General features: G+C 41.6%; 1 protein-coding gene across 1 annotated transcript in view; it reads right to left on the bottom strand.

Moving 5' to 3' along the window:
- Window positions 1-23,981, bottom strand: part of Eea1 (early endosome antigen 1) — a 122,535-nt gene that overhangs the window by 39,940 nt on the left and 58,614 nt on the right. The window contains exons 9-13 of the mRNA XM_076554664.1: window positions 22,911-23,066; window positions 15,910-16,026; window positions 5,179-5,517; window positions 3,918-4,067; window positions 2,764-2,883 (exon numbers count right to left, since the gene is read on the bottom strand). Coding sequence (XP_076410779.1) covers window positions 2,764-2,883; window positions 3,918-4,067; window positions 5,179-5,517; window positions 15,910-16,026; window positions 22,911-23,066 — 882 coding nt within the window. The remainder of the gene's footprint in view (window positions 1-2,763; window positions 2,884-3,917; window positions 4,068-5,178; window positions 5,518-15,909; window positions 16,027-22,910; window positions 23,067-23,981) is intronic.

Below are 23,981 nucleotides of genomic sequence, written 5' to 3'. Positions count from 1 at the left end.
GCAGAGCTCCGGAGAACACCGCTGGACTGCATTACCCCTTCCCCATGGCGTAACTCACAAATTAAGTAATGGGTAGGTCGCAGGGTCTGGGGAAGGTGTATTGCAATCCAGCGGTGTTCTCCGGAGCTCTGCACAGTCCACCTTTCACCGTTCAGCGTCCTGGCACTGAGAGAGTGCACAGAGAGAGCGCTGGCCCATCCAGCGCCTCCCCTCGCCCCGCCTCGTAGGCCTGACAGTTGCCAGAGTCTCAATGGGGGTTGGAACTTCCAGAACCAAGCTGGAATGGCTACCCACTACAACAGAATCCTGAGAAGTTGGCTGGACCATGCCATTCCTTTCCTTAGAACCTTCCAATTTCTCATTTTATTCAAAAAGACAAAAGTAAAATTAAGACTTGGACATTACCTATGACGTTCTACATGTTCTGAGCCATGTAATCTCTGGGACCATGTTCCTTTTAACTATTTGCTCACACCACTCCAAACAGCTCCTCTTGCTTCTGGGAATTACCCGATGCTGCCACAGCCCAGCCCCTCCCTCGCTGCAGGTCTCTGTCTCACAGAAGCCTCCCCAGCAACCTCCCCTCCCGCAACCCCAACACTTTCAGCACCAGACATGCTTCTGGCTTGGTCCTCCTTTGTACACGACCACGGCCCTTAGATAACTGGGTGTTTGGTATTTACCACAGTTACTGTCCGCCTCCTCAGTAAGCACTCTGTGACAGCAGACATGTTTGTGTGTTCTACTCACTGCCATAAATAGATACAGAATTAGTTCCTTGGCTGAGACTAGACATAATGCAGTTCACCTATTGAATAAAACAGATGATAAATGAATCTAGCATTTTTATCTCTATTTGTCTGACTCCTGGGCCATTCTTCAAACTCAGAAGGAAATATTACTTACTGCAGAAATGACTTATTGTCCCCCACAGACACCACAAAATTCCTATGCACACATCATAGACTGTGCTTTCCAGAGGGTAGGCACCAGGTCTCTTTATGTTCAGTGCTGAGCAATGCCTGACACCCAGTGCTCAGTGATAGACAATAAATGAAAGAAAGAAGGAACAAACAAATACAAATACAAATTCACTTCAAACATGTATCTTGCTCTTACACAACAAAACTAACTTCTGTTACCTTCTATGCCATGTAATAATAGAATCTGTATTAATTTAACCCAATCAATTATATTTTCTATACCTATAATTCTAGTGTTGTGAAATACTGAGGTAGAAGATATGAACACCGAATACTACATAATATTGTAGAAGTACAAAATAGTGTGTGTATTAGTATGCATGTACATGTTTACCTATGCAATTGGAAACCAGAAATCAACACTCGGAGTCTTCTTCCATTATTTTTCCACTTCATTTTTTGAGACATGATCTCTCTTAACTAATGACTGGCAGGCAGGCAGGCCCTCCACCTCTTTGGCACTGGAATTATGGGGCATTGCATGCTGTCATGCATAGTTTTCCATGGATTATGGGGGACTGCATGCTGCCATGCATAGTTTTCCATGGATTATGGGGAACTGCATGCTGCCATACATAGTTTTCTATGGGATTATGTGGGACTGCATGCTGCCAAGCATAGTTTTCCATGGGATTATGTGGGACTGCATGCTGCCATGAATAGTTTTCCATGGGATTATGTGGGACTGCATGCTGCCAAGCATAGTTTTCCATGGGATTATGTGGGACTGCATGCTGCCAAGCATAGTTTTCCATGGATTATGGAGGATTGCATGCTGCCCTGCATAGTTTTCCATGGATTATGGGGACTGCATGCTGCCCTGCACAGTTTTCCATGGATTATGGGGGACTGCATGCTGCCCTGCATAGTTTTCCATGGATTATGGGGGATTGCATGCTGCCCTGCATAGTTTTCCATGGGATTATGTGGGACTGCATGCTGCCCTGCACAGTTTTCCATGGATTATGGGGGACTGCATGCTGCCCTGCACAGTTTTCCATGGATTATGGGGGATTGCATGCTGCCCTGCATAGTTTTCCATGGGATTATGTGGGACTGCATGCTGCCCTGCACAGTTTTCCATGGATTATGGGGGATTGCATGCTGCCCTGCATAGTTTTCCATGGATCATGGGGGACTGCATGCTGCCATGCACAGTTTTCCATGGATTATGGGGGACTGCATGCTGCCATGCAGAGTTTTCCTCTTGGGGAGCAGAGAAGGAGCTCAAGTTCCACGAGTTGCTTCATGCGTGCACAAGCAGCACTCCACGAGCTGGGCCATTTCCCCGTCTCTGTATCTAACTAGGCCGTTTAACAGATAAATGTATCTAATAAATACATTTGAATACTTTATTAGTTATATATAAAACAAATGTGTGTGCAATACATTTTAAAGTACTTTTTTTCTCATAGAAATCAAAGTAAGATTTTCTAATCATGACTTAGAACTCTTTTTTTTTTGCTTGTTTTTTGTTTTTGTTTTTGTTTTTTGAGACAGGGTTTCTCTGTGTAGTTTTGGTGCCTGTCCTGGATCTCGCTCTGTAGACCAGGCTGGCCTTGAACTCACAGAGATCCGCCTGGCTCTGCCTCCCAAGTGCTGGGATTAAAGGTGTGTGCCACCGCCTCCCGGCTGATTTAGAACTCTGAAAAGCACTCATCATCCAGTGTTGGCATTCCACGGCTCTACCACAACAGGATGACAACACTCTTCACCTCTGCCTAGAAGCTAATGGTTACAATACACTTGCCTGGGCTTCTAATGGTTACAATACACTTGCCTGGGCTTCTCGGAGTCTGGCCGTGGTGCTCTGCTGGAGAGCTTGCTGTTCTTGATGCTGCTGTTTGGATTTTTCTAGTTGATGTTGCAATTCAGTGGAATTTGTTACCTTTTCCTTCAACTTAAAAAAATGTAGACTGTTAGTTGAGAACTTAAGACACAGCGTGATCATGCATAAATATCTGGTATTCAGTTCTCAAATTGACAAAAGTAAATTCAGAGCATATGGGAACTAGCAGTTTCTCATTACTTATAGAATCTGAATCCCATGACTAAGAAGCCATCCTCTACCCATAAATCTCATCCTGAATAGAAGAATCTTTCTCCAGACTGGCATTAGTTCATCATCATTGTACGTTTGTATCCCACTATGATAAAGCAATTAATATACAATTTATGTGTAACAGTAATCTAAACCACAATATCTGCATTTCTTCTACTTTTTAGTAGTTGTATTTACAGCATACGAGGAAGGAATCCAATCTGCTACCAGATTTAAGACATTACCTCTAAAAGAAAACCTACAGCTGAATTAACAGATTTTAACCAGAGTATTTGTTCAATTCAATCATAACATTTCTTTTAACCATATAAGGTGTCATTTGAGCACCTGACTTGGAGCAACTCTGACTTTCTCCAGTCAATGGATGGCTTGCAGGCATTTCTCTGGGGTGACAGTCCATGGATGGTTTGCAGGCATCTGTTCTGTGGCCCCAGGACTTGAACTCAGGGCCTGACACATGCTAGGCAAGTTGCATCACTGAGCTATATTACATGCCCTATATGATTTATCATTAAAACTGAAATCTTCAAGTACATATAAACTCAATGTTTACATGCTGCTCATGATCCACACCAGCTGTGTGTTAATCTCATTAGGAAGTAGCTCTTCCTGGGTATGAGGAGTCCAGCAGCCTCAGGTACAATCAAACCAAGAAGGCTTCTGAAAGCTAAAATGTACTCTGTGCATTTCCAGTGAGAATGTCGAGGAATAGAATAACAATAAAATGCAGTAAATTTAAAATGTGATGAATAAGCAGGACACACTAACTGGGGAGAAGCACACGCGTCAATGTTAAATACAAACAATCAGAACTACAGTTGTGACACAGAGCTGAGCTGCTGCCATCAGCTCCTTTCCCGACGCTGGCTCACCTGCTCTTCGAGCCGGGAGAGCTGGAGCTGGAGCTCAGCCACTTGCTGCTCTTTGTCCATCAGCTTCTCACTGGAGAGCTGCCTCTGCTCCTTCAGCCTGCCCTGAGCCTCCCCCAGCTGCCGCTCCGTCTCCAGGAGTTTGCTATGTAACTTCAAAACACAAAGGAAGGATGCACGTGGGTGTGAGTGCAAACACACTCGGTACCGCCTGCTTGACTAAACTGTACTTGTCACCAGTTAAACACACCTTTCATTTGATGTCCCTCCGTCCCTTAACTACAGAATACCTTACACTACAACTGAATTTTCATCACGGAAATGATAATGAATCATAGAAGATTATGAGTAAGCACTGCCTATTTTGTACCTATTTTATTTTCCCTTAAAAACCACAGGAGACCTGGGCTGGAGAGGCGGCTCTGCAGTGTCAGAGCACTGGTTGCTCTCCCAGAGGGGTCGGTTCAGTTCCCAGCAGCTCAGAACCCATCTGTCACTCCCGTTCTCTGGGATTTGACTCCCTCTGCTGGACTCTGCAGGTACCAGGCATGCATGTGCCGGCAAAACGCCCACACACAAATAATAATAAATTTTAAAAAATACAGGGGATCAAGGTGAGGGGTTTAAAATAATAAAATGAAACTTAAAAATTAAGACACTCAAGGCACACACAGACATTCTTTTGAACTTCCCACCATGATTATTCTAAGTTTTCCAGAGTTAAGAACCACCATGTTTGACTTCAAACTTGTTTATTATATTTTTAAATTATTTATTATTTAGAGTTTTATTTCCTCTGTATGGGTGTTTTGCTTGCATGTACATCTATGCACCATACGTGTGCCTGGTGCCCAGGACACCAGAAAAGGGTGTTGGATCTCCTGGAATGGGTGTTATGGTGGTTGTGTGCTGTCAAGTGGGAGCTGGGAATCCAACCAAGGTCCTCAGGAAGAGCAGCCAGTGCTCAGACAGAGCAGCCTTGTCTCAAGCACCCCAAGAATTTTTAATCAAAGAATAGTGAACAATTTGAATTAACTGTAACAGATAGAGCCTACTACATACCCCATACTGGGCACCACTCTAAGCAATTTTTGTCAATAAATGTTTCACAAGGGTGTTATCTGTGAATGGTATCGCCTCCCCCACGCCCCGCCCTCCATGAGGAAAATGAAAATACAAAGGAATGGGCTCTAACACGGTGGCCGCTTTTCTAACCCAAACGACTCCTGTGGGCCGGAGGAGCTGTGGCGGCTGCAGCGCTCACCTGACTGACTTCCCCCTGCAGCTGCAGACCATGCTGCTCCTTCTCTTCTCGCTGCTGCTGCAGCTGCTTGCACTCGGCCTTAAGGTGCTGGTGCCGGCTCTCCGCTTCCCGCAGCTCCTCTCTGAGCCTCTGAGCTGCCTCTCCCTTCTCACTGAGCTCGGCCTGGGCCCTCTGCAGGCAGCCTTCGGAGGCAGCCAGCCGGGCCTGCAGCTGCTGGCAGTCCAGGTCCCTCTGCTGCAGGGCTGCCTGTGTGTTCTTCCTGCTCACCGACTCTTCCCCGTGCTTCTCCTCCAGGTGCGTGTAGTCCAGTTCCTTCTTCAGCAACTTCTCGGTCAAGTTCTGGAACACCAGCGTAGACATTTACATTAGGACTTTTTATCCGTTCCCGTTTCTCGAACCGGCTTTGTAGCAGTCAATAAAACAGTGTGAAACTGAAAATACTTCAGAAAAGATTTATGACATGCTGACATAATTTTATTATTGGTCATCATGACTAAGATATACTGATACAAAACAAAAATTACCAGGAAAATATTGCCATTACCTGAGAACATTATATATTGTATTCTTTAGGGGGTGGGAGGATGCAACATGTTTATGTTCCTACTTAAGTTAGAAAGTTAAAACTACTTTTCATCCAGTAAACATTATTCTGAATACTGGGGTGCGCTGACACTCTGGCCTGGGCGTGGCAGCTCCCGGCAGTGACGGCCTCAGTGTCTCCCGCCTCACTAGCGTCTGATCGACTGCTGCATTTTTTTCTCCCCTTCTGATAACGAGCATTTAGTTTAGTTACAAGCTAAAATGAGCTCAGATTTCTCTCTGGGCATAAAAAGTAATGATCTAAAGATGGCATTTATCTGCTTCATATTTTATTTTACTCAAAGTAGCAAAATAAACATAAAAATAACACCATCAATCACAGACCTGGATCAAGCAACCTGAACTCAAGGGCTGGTCTCAGATGTTGTTACAGATGACATGGAATATTTTAAAGTAAGTGAAAAACAAACAAAAATGTTAACTTCCCTAAGAAAAGTGCACATGCTGAGAAGACACCCCAGACTCGACCTGATCTGTCTGTCACCTCACACTAGGACATTCACTAACACACTGTGTAACAGGGGAGGTTCACTAACACACTGTGTAACAAGGGACATTCACTAACACATTGTGTAACAAGGGACATCACTAACACACTGTGTAACAAGGGACATCACTAACACACTGTGTAACAGGGGACATCACTAACACACTGTGTAACAGGGGACATCACTAACACACTGTGCAACAGGGGACATCACTAACACACTGTGTAACAGGGGACGTTCACTAACACACTGTGTAACAGGGGACATCACTAACACACTGTAACAAGGGACATCACTAACACACTGTGTAACAAGGGACGTTCACTAACACACTGTGTAACAGGGGACGGTACAGAAGTGAGGACAACCAGACCCCCGATATCGTACAGAAGCTACAGCACAGACAAGACAGCCCATGTAAAGCAGCCTTCCTAAAACAGCTAGGGTAATTTCCCAACAGAGGTTTGAAAGGACTAGGGGGCCATCAGTAGCAGCCAAACGCCTTTTTAGCATGCAGAAAGCCGGGTTTGATTGCCAAGGGAAGGGAAGGAAGAAAAGAGGATATAAAGGGCTAGCAGGAGGGGGGAGAGAAAAGAGAATAATTTTTCCTTTTCTAACTTTTAAGAATTTAATCCATGAGCGCTGTAGTTACATCTCTTGTCTCCATCCTGCTCTCCTCAAGTCCTCCAAGAAACTCCCCCACTCCCTTTCAAATCCATGACCCCTTCCTTCTTCATGACTGTTACACACACACACACACACACACATACACATACACCCCGAGTGCATTTCCTGTTGCTCTCATGCACATGTGTGTAGTGCTGGCCCCTTGACTCTGGAAAAGACCGAGTCCCTCTCCCAGCAGCCATTACTTGGTTGCCAGCTCCTCTATCTGCGGTGGGACCTCGTGAGACTTCACCACCCATGGCTGCCAGCTGGTCATTATGCAGGTCTTGTTTAGGTGACCACGGTGTTAAGATTTCAGGGGTGCAGTCACTGTCATAATCAGAGGACACTCACTACCTTGCAGCAGACGCCCTGGCCCACAGGCTCTTACATCTTTCTGCCGTCCCTCCCATGATGTCCCTGGGCCTTAGGTACAGGGGTTATGTTGTGAATGTATCAACTGGGGATTGCCAAATACTGATTTTTAAAAGTGAGCTAAATCACGTAAAGTTAAAAGTAGGAAAACAACAGTCTGAGGTTGTTTTCAGAAACTGAAGAGTAATTAAGGAAGTGTGCGAGTGTGGTAAAGGTCCCGAGGAGGGAAGCAAGAACAGGCTGGCTAACAGCAAATCTGGAAAGCCTCACTGGGGAGCAGGGAAAAGCTTAGGTACCAGCACACAGGGAAGGCTCTTGACCGCCCACCTGAGACACAGTAAGTTAAGATGATTTATCAGGGACACATGACAAAAAGCAGCCCCAGAACAGCAAGTGTATCTAAGAATGGGAAAGTGAGGCCTGTGCTGGACAGTTCTCTGTCAATCTGACACAGGCTAAAGTCATCTCGCAGGAGGGAACCTCCATTCAGAAAATGTCTCTAACGCTGGGCTGTAGGAACACCTGTAGGGCATTTTTTAAATAACTGATCAACAGGGAAGGACCTAGCCCATTGTGATACCATCTTTCAGCTGGTGGTCCTGGGCTCTATAAGAAAGCAGGCTGAGCAAGCCATGATGAGCCAGCCAGTGAGCAACACCCCTCCATGGCCTCTGCATCAGCTCCTGCCTCCAGGTCCTGCCCTGTGTGAGATCCTGCCCTGACTTCCTCCAGTGATGAACAGCAATGCTGAAGTGTGAGCCTAATTAGCCCTCTCCTCCCCAACCTGCATTTGTCCTGGTGTTTCCTCACAGCAACAACTAACATGAGAGTGAACAGCATCAGAAGGGGAAACAGGAGTTTGCAGCTGTCAGTCACAAGCAGATGTTTTAACCAAGCGACAAAAGCGTTCATTCCAGGGGCAGACAAAAGGCTGGGGGAGAAAGGACATTTTGCTTCAATAGCTTATCAGGACAATCTTTTTATTACACACATCTTATTAACTAGTAACTCAAACAGTCTCTATATAATGGCACATTTAAAACTCACATTTAGAAAAATAACATTTCAGATTCATATGCTAAATTAAATCTGCAAATTGATTTATAATCATTTTTAAAGACTGTAAGTTACTGAAATTCCTAATATAACCATGTTCACAGATGCTGAGCTGCTGAGTGACATATAAATTTTAAATGTGGTATAAAATTAAGGCTATTTTAAGTCAATGTTCTTTCCCATGGGCTTACTTATAAAGTGACCGAGTAATCCACCCCTTCTACACATGTTCTGGACATCTAGACTCTCTAAAGAGTCAGAAGTACAGGGCAAGCAGTGACTATTTAACATTCACTTGACCTAAAGTATGACTCAAACTCTACCAAGCTGGTGTGGCAGCACACACCTATAATCCCAGCACTCAACTTCTAATACTGTTTAAAAATACAGTGGAACCAACCCTTGAAAGAAAACACTGATTTCTTTCAATTCTCCATATCGATCCTTACAACAAATTTTGAGATAGATATTATTCCTATTTACAGATGAGAAATCTGGGGCTGAAAGAACCTAATGCATTTAAGCTAGGGACAGAGTCATTACTATGATTCTAAATCAAATTATTTTCTTAAAATACATAATTTAGACAGTAAATCGTTTCATTATTCCTAAAATTTGTCCTACTCAAGTTTAAGTTATAAGGTGCATATGAAGCCTGGCTAATAATCATTTGTGTAATGAAAGCCTCCCTGTCCTCCCTTTTAATTTTCTCATCAATTGTTTCCATAGTTTCTTAAAAGTAATAATTTCATTTGTTATCCAACTGATATTTGCCCATGTAAAAGGAATGAATGAAAGAGTGACATTTTTAATGGTTTATAGATAACTGACATCTTACATTTTATGAACTGCATGTACTCTTACATGGTTCCATACCTTTTTACATCAACATTTGAAATTGAGGTTCTATTAACCCCTTTAACATTACAAAATCTTCCTTAGTATCTTAAGGACTCAGTTAAAAGTTATGTGTTCTATACAGGTCTTTTCTGATCTAGTAGACTCTAAGTTAGGAAAACTTTGACCATGGCCTTGATCCAACACTGTGATCCCAACATTTGCTAAAACAAACAATAAAATCAAACTTCACTGAGGTGCTTACTAAAAGCTCGTGAAGCCCTTCTCACCTTCTTAGTTTGTTTACTATCCATGTTTATTCTAAGAAACACGCAGTACCATCTCCAACAGAAGAGACTGGTCAGTAAGTGACAAGGCTGGGCTATAAACATGGCTTTGCCTGCTGTGCTGTCCTGCTCTCGGTATTAGTTCCAAGATGTTTCAGACATGACAGAAGTCTGTGGACACTCAAATCTATATATAAAATTGTGCAGTATTTACATTGCCCATGCATAGTCTCCCATATACTTTAAATCATGTCTTGATCATTTAATCAATGTAAATGTTTCATAAAGAACTGTTATATTGGGGCTGTAGACACTGCTCAGCAGTTAAGAGCATTTGCTGTTCTTGTAGAGGACCCAGTGTTTGGACATTAGCACCAACATGGCAACTCAGAGCCATCTGTAACTCTAGTTCCAGAGGATCAAACACCTTCCTGTGGCTGTCAAGAGCACCAGGTACACACGTGATACACTGGTACATACATACAGACATATATTCATACACAGAAAAAAATAAAAAATTCGATGCACAGCTGCCTGAATCTGCGGCTCTGAATCTGCAGACACGGTGCGTCAACTGTGTTACACAACAGGACGGTAACACACAGCAGTATTTTGGGTATCTGCCTTATCTGGCCCTCACTTTGACCTATGTACAGCTTAAGGCTGAGACTGCTCAAGGGAAAGCAGTACATACAGACAAGATGACAGATAAGACCCTCCAAAATAACTCAGTCTCTTTCAACCTCCTCTTATATAAGCAGCCTTAAATAAATAATGTGATCTTGTTCAGAATTTATATGAAAAATAATTAATTTGAGGTGCAGAATTATGTTTAAATACAATTTTATTCAAAAATAACAAAGCAGTTTCTTCAAGCTGTCACTTTGTTTTTAATATTTTAAGACTAATAATTAATAAACACAAGATTAAAACTGAAAATTTAAACAGAAAAAAATAATACTTTCCATCTAGTATACATTTTACCTATCTACACTGATGAGGCCAATGGTCCATAAAAACAGCATAAGTTATTGTACATAACATCCATCAAAAGGTAACATACAAGTCAGGCTAGGTGGCACAGGACTGGAGTCCTGGCTACTCAGAAGGCTGAGGCAGGAGGATATCAATTTCAGCATGAGCACCCTAGCAAGACCCTGTCTCAAGAAGACAAAAGAGGAAGACCTAGGACACAGCTCAGCAAAGCATGCTTGCAGAGGATGCACAAGGCCTTAGCTGTAATCTCTAGAACCTCCAAAAAGATCAGCTGCAGACATTTACAAATTTAAAATATCTGGATACGGTTTGAGTGAGGATTGGGCAGGAAGGACAATTTAGGACAGGCAGATAGATAAAGACAGATGAATGAAACTTCAGCTCTGTTTTTGTTTCATTAGCTCCACTACATGAGCTTCAGTTTCCTCATAATCCAATCTATTCTGGCATTGAAATAAAGCTGATAAATGGACAGCTTATATACTGTACAATGCAATGTGTCCATACTTGGAAGATCCAACTCACTTAGAGAGCTAGGACTTTCAACATGATGAATGAATGATGCATGACATCACATTGACGAGAAGATGCGCTCAAAGGGAAGAGTGACCAGTAACTTCTGATGTCACGGGTACAGAAGGTTTGCTGGTCTGGTTTGAGATTCCACATGGTGACTGGTTCTTGGAAAGCCATCGTTTACCAAGTGTTAGTATGAGATAAAAACTGCCATGACTACAGAAAGACTATGCCTCCCTTTTCAACTATGTAACTGTGCGAGAGTAAATTCTCTTGATCTATGACTATAAAAACAGACATGAGACTAAAACTATCCAATAATCAAGCCAGATATTAAAGAGACTTGTAACCATATCACCACCATTCTTAATGAATTCATGTGTTTGGGTGAATAGCCATTTTTTTAAGAACAGTTATGTTAAAATTTATTGGGCTAAAAATTTTAAATTTGTGGATTCTTTAAAAAACCTAAGGTCTAGTATGATAGTGATACACAGATGAAAGCTCTCTTTCTCACCGCCCACAACTTGAACTCTAGGAGTTCTGAATGATTCTGAGAACGGAAAACAGAGCGGCTCGGAAAGGGCACATGCAGTCATTACTCTCAGTCTTAGCAGCACGGACCTACACTGACGTCTATCACCCCCATCGCTTTTGAGGCTCAGCAGCTCTCTCCTCAAGTTGGAATGAATGAGCTGCTGACCAGAGCAGCAGCTCCTGAAGACTTGGCTCGCGCTGGAGGGTGTGCTTCCGGGCTCATTCACATGACACTGGCACGGGTCTTAAGAGCTACAGCCAATTATATGATCTTTTTCCTTATTCTACTTTTATTTTTTCTTGACTTTTCTCTTGCTACGGTTCACAAAAACAGTAGATTTATGTTTTACATCGAGGCCAACATTTTCATCACATCTTTACAGACAAGCACTTAATCACACTCTACTCCCCTAGTGTAAGAAAGTAAAGGCCTGGTTGGGGAGGGGCCTTAACAGGAGTGGGGATGGTCAATGGACGAAGCAGGAGACCTGAGTGTGGAAACCTAGCGCCCATGCAGCTGGCTGTGGCAGCGTACACGTGCAATCCGAAAACTGGGAGTGGATACAGGAGGGGCTTGGTGGCTCATGGGCCAGCTGATGTAGCGGAACTGATGAGTGCCAGCTTCAGAGGAATGAAAACAATAAGGTGGAGGAGCCAGCAAGATGGCTCACAGTAGAAGCGCTGCTGCCAAGCCAGAGCAATTGAGCTGAATCCCTAGAACTGACATGAAGGTGGAAGAGAGAACTAAACCACCAGGCTGTCCTCCGACCTCCACACAGGCACTCTCATCACTTAGGCTCTGCCCCACATCACACACACGGTAAGAGCCAGAACTAAGGCTGCAGGAAGAAGCCGGAAGGAAATCCACTGGTTCATTAGTAATCGAACATTACAGTGTCAGGCACATAATACCTCCCTGTGAGCCAGGACAGACAGCCCAGGCTATGGCAACACTCTGGGTTACCCACCGTAACTAGATGGTAAGACCCTTTTGCTGAAGACACCACTCACTTTTGTGCAAGACATAAAGAAATCAACTTATAACTGGTCTGCACATGCTCCCTGCTAATCAGCTTACACATGCTGGAAGGAACTATGCAGGCTACGTGGGGAGAAAAGACATCACTGGTCTTAGACAGCACTGGCTCTTGCAAACTACTATAATGACCTGACAGCAAGATGTGCTCACCGGTCCAACAACAGCAGGACAGTTAGGGGGTGGCAACAACTTCTTGATTAGACAGAAGGCCTGCTCCACAGAACGACTTCATGCCTGGTACTATAAGCCCATTAAAAAGCCTATGACCGAGGAGATCACAGCCCTATGGTGGCGCATGTTATTGTTTTAATAAACAGTCATGTTATCAAGCAGCAGCCTATTTTATATCCAAAGTTTTTGCTTATTCCAACTTTAGTCAGAAAAGCTTCTGTTTACAGTGGGCAGTGGCTAATGCAGAGGCTCAGAACTGATCACTGTGCCAAGCATAAAGAGCTGAGTGCTGGGCTACAGATGGGTCGCCTGTGTCAGAACTTCCTAGACCAAGGGCAGAAGAAGAATGTAAGGATGGGAAGAGAGCAGTGAAAGGCTGCCTTCTAGATACGGCGTAGCTTAAAGCACACACACATCAACCCCCAGCGGCCCCGGTTCCCAGGACAAGACCTGCACAAGATCAAGTCGGTCAAAATTCCAGCATGGATTTACAAGGGCCCTCCAGGGGCCCACCCTACCAGATGAGGAGCTGTCGGTAGTTAACAGCTGCTGAGGGAGAGTCACTCCCCTTTGGTTCCTGACTGCTCATGCTCCAACAGATGGCTGCAGGCCCTGCACATGAGAGCACCCCTGCACATGTGAGCACCCCCTGCACATGTGAGCACACACCTGCACATGTGAGCAGCCCCTGCACATGTGAGCACACCCAGCACATGTGAGCACCCCCTGCACATGTGAGCAGCCCCTGCACATGTGAGCACACCTGCACATGTGAGCACACCTGCACATGTGAGGATCCCCTGCACATGTGAGGATCCCCTGCACATGTGAGCACCCCCTGCACATGTGAGCACCCCCTGCACATGTGAGCACCCCCCTGTACATGTGAGGATCCCCTGCACATGTGAGGATCCCCTGCACATGTGAGCACCCCCTGCACATGTGAGCATACCAGCACATGTGAGCACACCCTGCACATGTGAGCATACCTGCACATGTGAGCACACCCTGCACATGTGAGCACCCACTGCACATGTGAGCACCCTCTGCACATATGAGCATCCCCTGCACATGTGAGCAGTGCTGACTGGACCAGGAGGAGAGGAAAACAGGTAGTAGGATGACATCATCAATCTACAGTGTATGAATGTATAAAACTTTCAAAAGACAAAAGTTAATATTTAAAAGAACTACCTGTAATAAATACCTAACTACAAAATAAATAAACTATTTGTAGAAGGTGGCCAACAAAGCTGAGTGTAGAGGAGATACACACCTTTAATCTCAGCACTCAGGAGGCAGAGCCAGGCAGATCCCTGTGAGTTCGAGGCCAGCCTGGTCTACAGAGTGAGTTCCAAGACAGCTACACAGAGAAACCCTGTCTCGGTGGGGAAAAATAAAGTGGGGGGGGGGGGGGACGGAGGTGGGGACACTACAATTGAGGAAAACAATCATGTCAACCTTTGGCCTCAGTGCATACCTACAAAGGCATACACACCTATACATACACACACACACACACACACACACACACACACACACACACACAAAGATGCCTGGTACACTGGCACAATCCTACAATTCTAGCACTTGAGAGGCTAAGGCAGAAGAATGAGTTGGAGGCCAGCCTGGGCTACGTAGCATGTTCTAGGACAGCATCAGCCACATAGCAAGGCTTGGCTCAAAATTAAAATAAAGTAAAATAATAAGAAAACACCTGAAAGCTTTACACTTCCTGATTCCAAAACTTACTACAAAGCTAACAATTACACCGTGGTGCTGGCATAAAGATAAACAAGGATGAGTGGAGCCGAGTGCCTAGAAATAAACATTCACAACATGGTTCCTATGGTCACAAGCTTTCCATCCCCTGCGATTCCAAAATCATATTTTCAAATCCTAAGCCTCCAAGGCAAAGGTATTAGAAGATTTTTGCCTTTGAGAGGTTATTAAAGTTTAGACCAAAGCCTCATGAATGAGATTAGTGTTCTTATTAAAAAGAAAAAAATGACTCAGAAAGATCCCTCCTTCCTTCTTGTGTGAGGACACAGCAAGACGGCACCATCTATGGACCAGACAGCACACTCCATCAAGATATATAATCTTGTTCCTAAATTTGGGTGTCCTAGTCTAAATAACAGTGTGAAATCAATTTCTGCTCATTGTAAGCTATTTGGTTTATGGTGTTTTGTGACAGGAGCTGGAATCAACTATGGCAACAGTCAAATGACTTAAAAGAGTCCCATGACCACACAACAGGGTAGAAACCATCTCAACAAACCGTATCAGGAAAAGGGAGTACCCACATGCCACATAATGACACCGGACTTTTGTCTTATGTGTCTACAAAAATTAGTGCAAAGCAAATCTAAGACATAAACATAACACCTAAGATGATAAATTTTTGTTTGGTTTTGTTTTTGTTTTTTGAGACAGGGTTTCTCTGTGTAGCTTTGAGCCTGTCCTGGAACTCACTCTGTAGCCCAGGCTGGCCTCGAACTCACAGAGATCCGCCTGGCTCTGCCTCCCGAGTGCTGGGATTAAAGGCGTGCGCCACCACCGCCTGGCTTGACAAAATTTTTAAAGAAAATAGAGAGGAAAAATTCATGACATTGAATTTATCAGTAATTTCTTCAATTTCTTGCCTAAAGCAGAGGCAAAAATAGTGAAAGTGTAAAACATACACAAGTGCTGATGAAACTGTGTGACCTGTAGATGGGATTGTAAAAGGACATATGGAGTGTCAACTGAAATCAATACAGTAGTCCTCAAAAAAGAAAACTAAAAATAAGGCGAGGATACAGCTCTGTGGTCAAATATTTGCCTAATACTGCATTCATGAGGATTTGATTCCATCATCACACATACATTTGTACCTGTACTCAGTCTATACCCCCACCTCTTACAGTTCGCCTTTCTCCTTGTCTTCAGGTTATACTGTATCCCATGCATACACACACACACACACACACACACACACACACAACACATACATACATACATTTGCATACAACACACATAAACAGAGAGAGGGAGACAGAGACAGAGAGACATAGAAAGAGAGAGACATCTTGTCCAAGTGTATACATAAAACATAGAAGGTTAAAATTTAATGAAGATAAAATCTATTCACCACTATATGCAGCTTTAAAATTCTTACCTGGTTTTTTTGTGTTAATTCATTAATTGAATCTTTAAGTTTTTGTATTTCCTGAACATATACTGCAACTTCTTGGGGGCCTTTGGCAAGTTCACTCCTTAGTTGGCTTATTGTAGCCTGAAAAATAAAATAAAAATGAATGCAAACAAAATGGAGGGGCACAAGATTGAAGACAGTAAGTTTTCTCTGCTGCTGGCGCTGGTGCAGTTAAACTCAAGTAATACTTGAAACTTTTTAACTTAATTCTTGATTCCAACACCATTAATACTCCCACCTAAAACTTTTTGCTTAAAATTAATTTTTAAAATACACCCAAGATGCATCAGTTCATTTATTTAATAATGTATCAACTGAAATACTGACATCTTTATCTGTCTGAGTTAACATCAAACTGCAATTTTTAATTTCATGGTTTTAAATCTATACTTTGAGCCTCCTGACTTTAAAAAGGAAAACCAATTATGTCCAGAGTTTCTCCAGGCTCCCATGGCAGAAACTTTTCCTTTCATTTTAAGACATGTGTGTTCAAACATACAATATGGTTTGATTTGGGTGAATCACCTTTCTGATTATAATAAGAGCGTATTTATCCAAACAAGTTACTAAGCTAAGGTCTCTACAGTTTCCTTAAGCCAGACCACTCTATGGTCAAGTGTAACAGTTGAATAAAAATTTGTTGTCGTAAATTTAAACATTTTTATAACAAAAATAATGTCTATTGCTCAGACAGTTTGATCACTTAAAAATAACAAAAGGAAAAGCCAGATGGGCAAATACCTTGAGAAGCCACACCTGTAACACACAAGAGCCCAGACATCAGAATACCTGATATTAGCACAGGGAATTTGTATTTCTAACATTTCCTGCTGGCTCTACTTTTTACAAACTTAAAGTTAGTCATCTCCATTACATATGTTCCTTATGATGAATAAACTTTACAATATGTATAAAATAAATTTAAATTTCTGCTCTTAACATATCAACAGTCTTGGTCCTTACACCATCAAGAAGCCACTCTGGAGGATCGGGTTTGCTGAGGCAGCAGCACCTCTGCTCAGACCCTTTCACTCCCTTCTTCTGAACCCAGAGCACACACAACTTCTGTCCTGAAGCATTTTCCGTGGTGCATACAGAAGTCTATTTTCTCTCCAGATAGTGCCACAGTTGGCACGCCAGGTCTCTGTCTTCCTGGCCGAGTTCCCTTGTCCTTTCCCAACCCAAGGTCACCTACGGCTGCAGTTCAGCACTTGCTGGACTCAGTCCCCAGGATTCCGCTGTACAGACTTCATCTGACCCCCACTTTCTACACTCCCCTTGTTCATTTCCTCGACCTTCCCCAACCTGCCAGCTGACTGTCCCACTTATTGCCGGCTCTCCCACAGCACACACCCTGCTTTTCTCTCCTTCTTCAGAGAACTTATTGTCACTTCCCTTCCTACCGTGGTACGGTTGATTATAAAACCATCTAAACATCTCAAAAGGCTCATGGGGTTAACTAGACCTAATCAATGAGAGGTCATTAGATCATGAGGACTCTGACCTAATCAAATGACTAATGCACTGACTAATTCATGACTGGATCGTGATGGAGGAGGGGGTGCAAATGTTCAGAGGGAGGCACAGCTGGAGAAAGAAGTCACCAGGGGCATCTTGACCCGGTCACCCCTCTGGGCTTCCTGGCCACCAGCCTCTGCCACAGTCCCCAGCTGCCATGACATTCTAAAGCCAAGGGTCCAGACAAAACCAGACTGAATCCATGAGCCAAAATGAATCTTCCTCCTGTGAAACTGTTTCCCTCAGGCAGCTTTCACAGCGATAAAAAGCTAACTAACACAAGTCTAGACTGGCTTCGTCACACATTCTCTGACTCCCAGAGGAATACAAGGCGAAGGAGAGCAGGACTGACTTAGTGGTGTATTCCTAACACCTAAAATTGTTTCTGTTGCTCAGTACTTGCTGAAAAATATATTCCCTAGCGAGTGATCATTCCCTAAAGGATTTAATAGATATTTATTCCCATTAGGACAGTACAAGACCCTAATAAAAATTTCATTTTCCTTGATGCCATGTCATTGAACTTAACACTGAATTTTTTGAACCTTTAAGTTATAAATAATTAAGGAATGATATTTTGACCTGACAGCCTGCTAGTGCTACAGAATTATAATTATTGCTGGAATAGTCTACTACTATGAAGAAATAATCATTTAAAATGGACAAAAACTTGTTTGATTGACAAGACAAAATGAGCGTGTCTGTGAAGTTTTAAGATTGCCTAAAACACAAACTGCGTATGACAATAGACAGTGGCAGATAAGAGTATGACCAAAATAAGAAGTCTTCCAAAGCACGTTACCTCAAATTTAAGCATCTCCATTAGAAAGCAGAAAAAAAAAAACAATAAAATGATGGATGAAAGGTGGAAGATGGGGCTCACAAAAGTGTACACTGAGATGTCCAAACATGCGTGCAGATATGACATTCAACATACTTCATATTAAGTGTACTCTTAAACACTATATATGATTATAATCATACTTACACACTGAGAACACAGTAGAGATGTCCAAACACACATGCAGATATGATATTCAACATACTTCATATTAAATGTACTCTTTTTTTTTTTTTTTTTTTTTTTTTTTTTTTGGTTTTTCGAGACAGGGTTTCTCTGTGTAGCTTTGCGCCTTTCCTGGGACTCACTTGGTAGCCCAGGCTGGCCTCGAACTCACAGAGATCCGCCTGTCTCTGCCTCCCGAGTGCTGGGATTAAAGGCGTGCGCCACCACCGCCCGGCTTAAATGTACTCTTAAACAGCTATGTATGATTATAATCATACTTATTCCAAACCTGGATAAACATTTTTCTCTTAAAATTAGGATTCAAATAAGATTATTTGGAATATAAATGAGTCTTTAAAAATATTTCCATTAAATACCACACCATATTTAAGTTCATTGCAGCTTTCTTTGATATTTACTTTGATGAAGGCTTTTAGAAAAAATTTAAATCTTTAAACCTTCAATCTCCAATCTATAAAGTAGCCAAATACTTATTAAGCACTTCAAATGCTTTAGAATAAAAATATACTTTCATAAATATATAAACAAAGATGTAATGAATTTACGTAGTATGTAGGTTTCAATGTAAATGAACCAAAGGTATACACAGTAATAATATGTATTCCAGATTACAGATCATCAACCCCAACTAGAGAACATCTGCTAAATCTCTGTCCTTCTAGCTTCCTTAATGGCCTTTGAATGTGTTTTTATTCTGACTTAGTAAAAATAACCACTTCTATCATAATTTTTTCTAGTAAATTTTTTAAATGTCATAATTCATTATTATACTTAGCTGAGAATAAACAGAACTGAATTTTAATAAAACATGCCACATACTCATAGTACGCAGACACCAAAAAGTAAATGAAGTTACAAACAAATATATGAGATGAAACAATTATACTAATTTTTTTTCATATGAAAATAGTATTGGATACAACTTCAAAATATTTTCAGCTAGCCAGGCAGTGGTGGTGCAGGCCTTTAATCCCAGCACTAGAGAGGCAGAGGCAGGCAGATCTCTGTGAGTTCAGGGCCAGTCTGGTATACAGAGCGAATATATATTTTCAGCTATTATTCAATACTAAACAACATACAATTTTGGCAAAACACTAAAGTAATAATAAACATTAGGGCAAGAATAGTAGCACAAAAAGCTTGGCATGGTGGCTCACATTAATTCCATCTTAGGGAGGCAAGGAGAGTCACATGAGATTGAGGTCAACCAGGGCTACATAGTAAGTTCCAGGTTAGCCTGGACTTGGGTGAGATCCTGTCTCAAAAACAAAAAACAAGCAAACAGAAAGATTAGCAGCACAAAGTCACTCGTGAGGCCATCATGAGACAAATTAAATGGAAGACAGGATGCTACAGGAGGAAGATCTGAGTAAGACTTAGGTTCTTTATTTCAGACATGTGACCTGAAAGCAAATTGTACCTCATTTACCCTCAGATTCCTAATGTGTAAAACAGATCAAATAACTTTACAGAATCAAATTAAACATTTTAAAGCTAGCACAGTATCCAAAATCTAGTGGTGTCCAAAACTCCATGTCTAATGGCAGTACTAGTCTGACTCTTAAGGTTATTAAAAATATTGGACATACCTGTAAGTCCTACTCATCACTGCCTATCTATTCACTACATAGTGATTAAATGTTATAGTTAATTCTCTACATGTACTGTTTAAGTAGTAAATAACTTCTTCAATTAATCAACAAGAATAAATGTCCTTCTAAAATTATTCAAAATGCCTGAAGAGGTAATTTTTGTGAAAACCTGAGCAGAGTTGAGTGCAAAGAACTGAATTCTGTCATTTTCCTCCTCCTCTCCCTCCTCCTCATTTGTTTAGAATTTTATTTTTATATAGACAGAGTCTCACTAATGAAATCAGCCCTGACTGATCTGGAACTCACTACATAGACTAGGCTGGTCTCAGAATCAGAGCTCTGTCTGTCCCTGAGTTCTAGGGTTAAAGGCAGATGGCGCCACCACATGCCTCCCCAATTCCATCTTCCCTTCACCCCAGGCACATCTTTTCTAGAAAGTAACTTCATTGGGTCCTACACTTATCCGTTTACTTGAGGAAAGGACTGAGACACAATTCCTTCACCCCAATTTTTTTAACTTTAGTTATAAGCGCCTTGAGTTATCTCTCCACACAGCTTTCCAGATTATTTTAATCTAAATAAATAAAAATAGAAATTTATTAAAGAAAAACCTTTAATTACAGTAATTCAGAAATATGATTCAGAAATATTTCCCATTACCAAACTGTAGCATGTTCCTGCAGATATGTTTCAAATACAGATAAATATAAAGATTTCTTTTCTTTGCTAATATTCTTTTTGTTATTTGTTTTTGTTTTTGTTTTTTTGAGACAGGGTTTCTCTGTGTAGCCCTGGCTGTCCTGGAACTCTCTCTGTAGACCAACCTGGCCTGAACTTAGAGATCCACCTGCCTCTGCTTCTGAGTACTAGGATTAAAGGTGTGTGCCACCACTGCCCAGCTTCTGCTATTTTTAATTAACAAGTATGACTCCCATAATGCTCAAGTGGAAAAAGGGGACTACAGTTTGAAACATGCATATTCTAAAACCACCATTACTTTAATGAAAATTTAGTCATCATGTTCATTTATATGGAAATTTCAAATAACATTCAATGGCATTTTTAATCAAGAGATTAATTTTTTAATTTGAGAAATTATCAGTCAACAGGCAGATCTAATGAACACAAGTTCTTTACTAAAGTACAGAAATAAATGACTAGGCACATTCAAAGTAATCTAAAACTCATTATCAGAATTTTATTTTTTAAGATTTATTTACTATTATTTTATGTGTATGGGAGTTTTCCTTGCATTGTATGTCTATACATCACGTATGTGCAGTGTCCATGGAGGTCAAGAAGACAATGTCAGATCCCCTGGAACAGGAGTTATAGAGGTTGGTGGCCATCATGTGGGTGCAGGGAATTGAACCTGGTCTTTGGAAGAGAAGCCAACACTCTTAACTACTGAGCCATCTCTCCAGCCCCTAATCTTCTTGATTGCATACTTATAGCTACAGACTAATTAGTAATATCTCTAGACATTTAACTGACTGGTAAATTTATGAACCCCCTGAAATTATTTGAAAATTTGTAAAATTATGTGCTAAGGATTATGAAGTGCCACTTTGAGAAAATCTGCATGAAAACATAAATTAGTGTCCAGCATCACAGAGCCTCATAGTCTCATACATGTTAAAACTATACACTTTCATAAGTCCCGTACTGATAAGACAGAGACAAAGAGAAAAGGAAGGATGAATCAGATACAGGGTATCTGTAGTAATTTTACTGCATTGTTTATGAGCATGTTACTATTTATGAACAGAGTGGCTTTTGATCATCAGCTAAAAAAATGACAGAAAATGAAATGTCACTACAACAAATATTTTCTTTTCTTTTTGTTTATATTTTATGTTATTTCTTCAAACATTGTCTCTCACTATCTAGCCAAGACTGGTCTCAAACCCATGATTCTCCTGTCTCAGCCTCCAAACACTGGAATTCTAGGTGTGTGTGACCACATGTGGGTAATCTAGACCATTATGGTGGTAGACTGGAACATTGTTTAAAGATTTGTTTACTATCTTTCATGTACGTGTTTTGCCTACATGTATGACATGTGTGCCAGAAGCCCTTGGAGGTTAGGAAGAGAACATCAGATCCCCCAGAAGTGAAGCTACCAATCGATAATCATGAGTCATTATGTGGGTGCTGGGAACCAAACCCTGGTCCTCTGCAAGAGCAACATGTGTGTTAGCTGCTGAGCCATCTCTCCAGCCCCAATTAGAACACTGTAGAGACCATTTCCATCCATACTATTCAATGTCTATCAACTAGAAATGAGCCTATTCAAAAGTAAATCTTGTGCCAAGTACTGTGGTACACACCTGTCATCTGGCTACTCAGGAGACTGAGTCTCATCTGAGTCTAGGAGGGTGAAAGTACCATGGTACACACCTGTCATCTGGCTACTCAGGAGACTGAGTCTCATCTGAGCCTAGGAGGGGGAAAGGAGTCAGGGCAACACAGTGAGACTGTGTGTCAAAAAACTTAAAAGAACCAACAAGAAAGAAAAGAAAGAGAAATTATTTCTACATATTTTCCAAACAACACTGTTAATGTAATTGTGGGAAATGACATCATATTTCATTTGCTCCTAACATATAGGGTTGCAAAGCCTATACAGAGAGCACTGGACCATGGTACCAATGACAAACAGAGTCATGGAAGAAATGTGACAACTTGGATTTTATACTTGTAGAATTTGAGATGATAAATTCAATCATCACTTACCACCTAGCCTTAAATAATTAACTATATAAATCATTTACTAGGCAAAAGAGTCATCTATGATGGGAACATCCCTCACTGAGTGTTTTCATTACCTCTGAATTAGCATATTCTGATTGTAACTTTTTGCATTCATCTTTGAGTTTTTCAGATTCTCTCTCACGTTCCAAAGTCATATTATCCATTAGTGTTTGAACTTGGACCAGTTCTTTCTTTAGTACAGCAACATCTTCTATACCAGGTCTCTGGAGCTGTGAAACATATTTTAATTAAGTATTACAATAAAAATCTAAAATAATATACATTTTAGAATAATTCACTAAAAAGAGATCAAAATAAAAACAATCATTATTAACAAGTTTTAGACTCCAAATATCGAACACTGATACGTCCCCCTGATAAGTCAACCCCCTCTTTCCATTCTATGTAACGGTATCATCCAGCTGCACTCTAGCAGCATACCAATCTTGACAAGGACTTGACAAATAGCACATTTCTTCTCTACACTAAGGAAGTGGTGTTGGAGATAAAGAGGCCCACAGCTGGTGAGGCTCTTGCCCAGGGTGGAGCCATGGGTCAGTCCTTTGCATGGCTGTAACAACAAAACTTAAATGAAGAAGAAAAGATGCAAGATGTTGAGGGTTTTCAGCCAGATGCTTGGGGTTCAGTAATTCATCCAAGTATTTATTGAATAAAGAAAGATGCCACAGACAGGTCCAGGGTTGCAAAGCCTACGGAGAACACTGGACCATGGAACCAATGATAAACAGAGTCATGGAAGAAATGTGACGACTTGGATTTTATACTTGTAGAATTTGAGATGAAAGCAAGAAACCCAACTGTAGGCAGTCCTAAAACTAGATGGATTCACACAACTGAGGTGAGAGGAAATATCTGGAATGGTGGCGTATGTCTTTAGTCCGGCACTCAGGAAGCAGAGACAAGAGGATCTCTCCGAGTCAGAGGCCAGCCCAGGCTACACACTGAGATCCTATCTCAACAGAACAAAGTGTGAGGAAATGATAGCACCAGAGATGTGGGTATAGGGAATAATGAAAGAACAAAACAATCACATTTAGACAGACACAGTAATGTTTAAGGGAGTTAAATGGCACAACTTTTCTAACATCTTTTTATTTTTACAAATTATAATAGAGTAGATATGT

Source organism: Peromyscus maniculatus, chromosome 18, assembly GCF_049852395.1.
Source record: "Peromyscus maniculatus bairdii isolate BWxNUB_F1_BW_parent chromosome 18, HU_Pman_BW_mat_3.1, whole genome shotgun sequence".
NCBI lineage: Eukaryota > Metazoa > Chordata > Mammalia > Rodentia > Cricetidae > Peromyscus > Peromyscus maniculatus.
The sequence above is the reverse complement of the archived record's forward strand: the minus strand, read 5'-3'. Positions and strand labels throughout refer to the sequence as shown.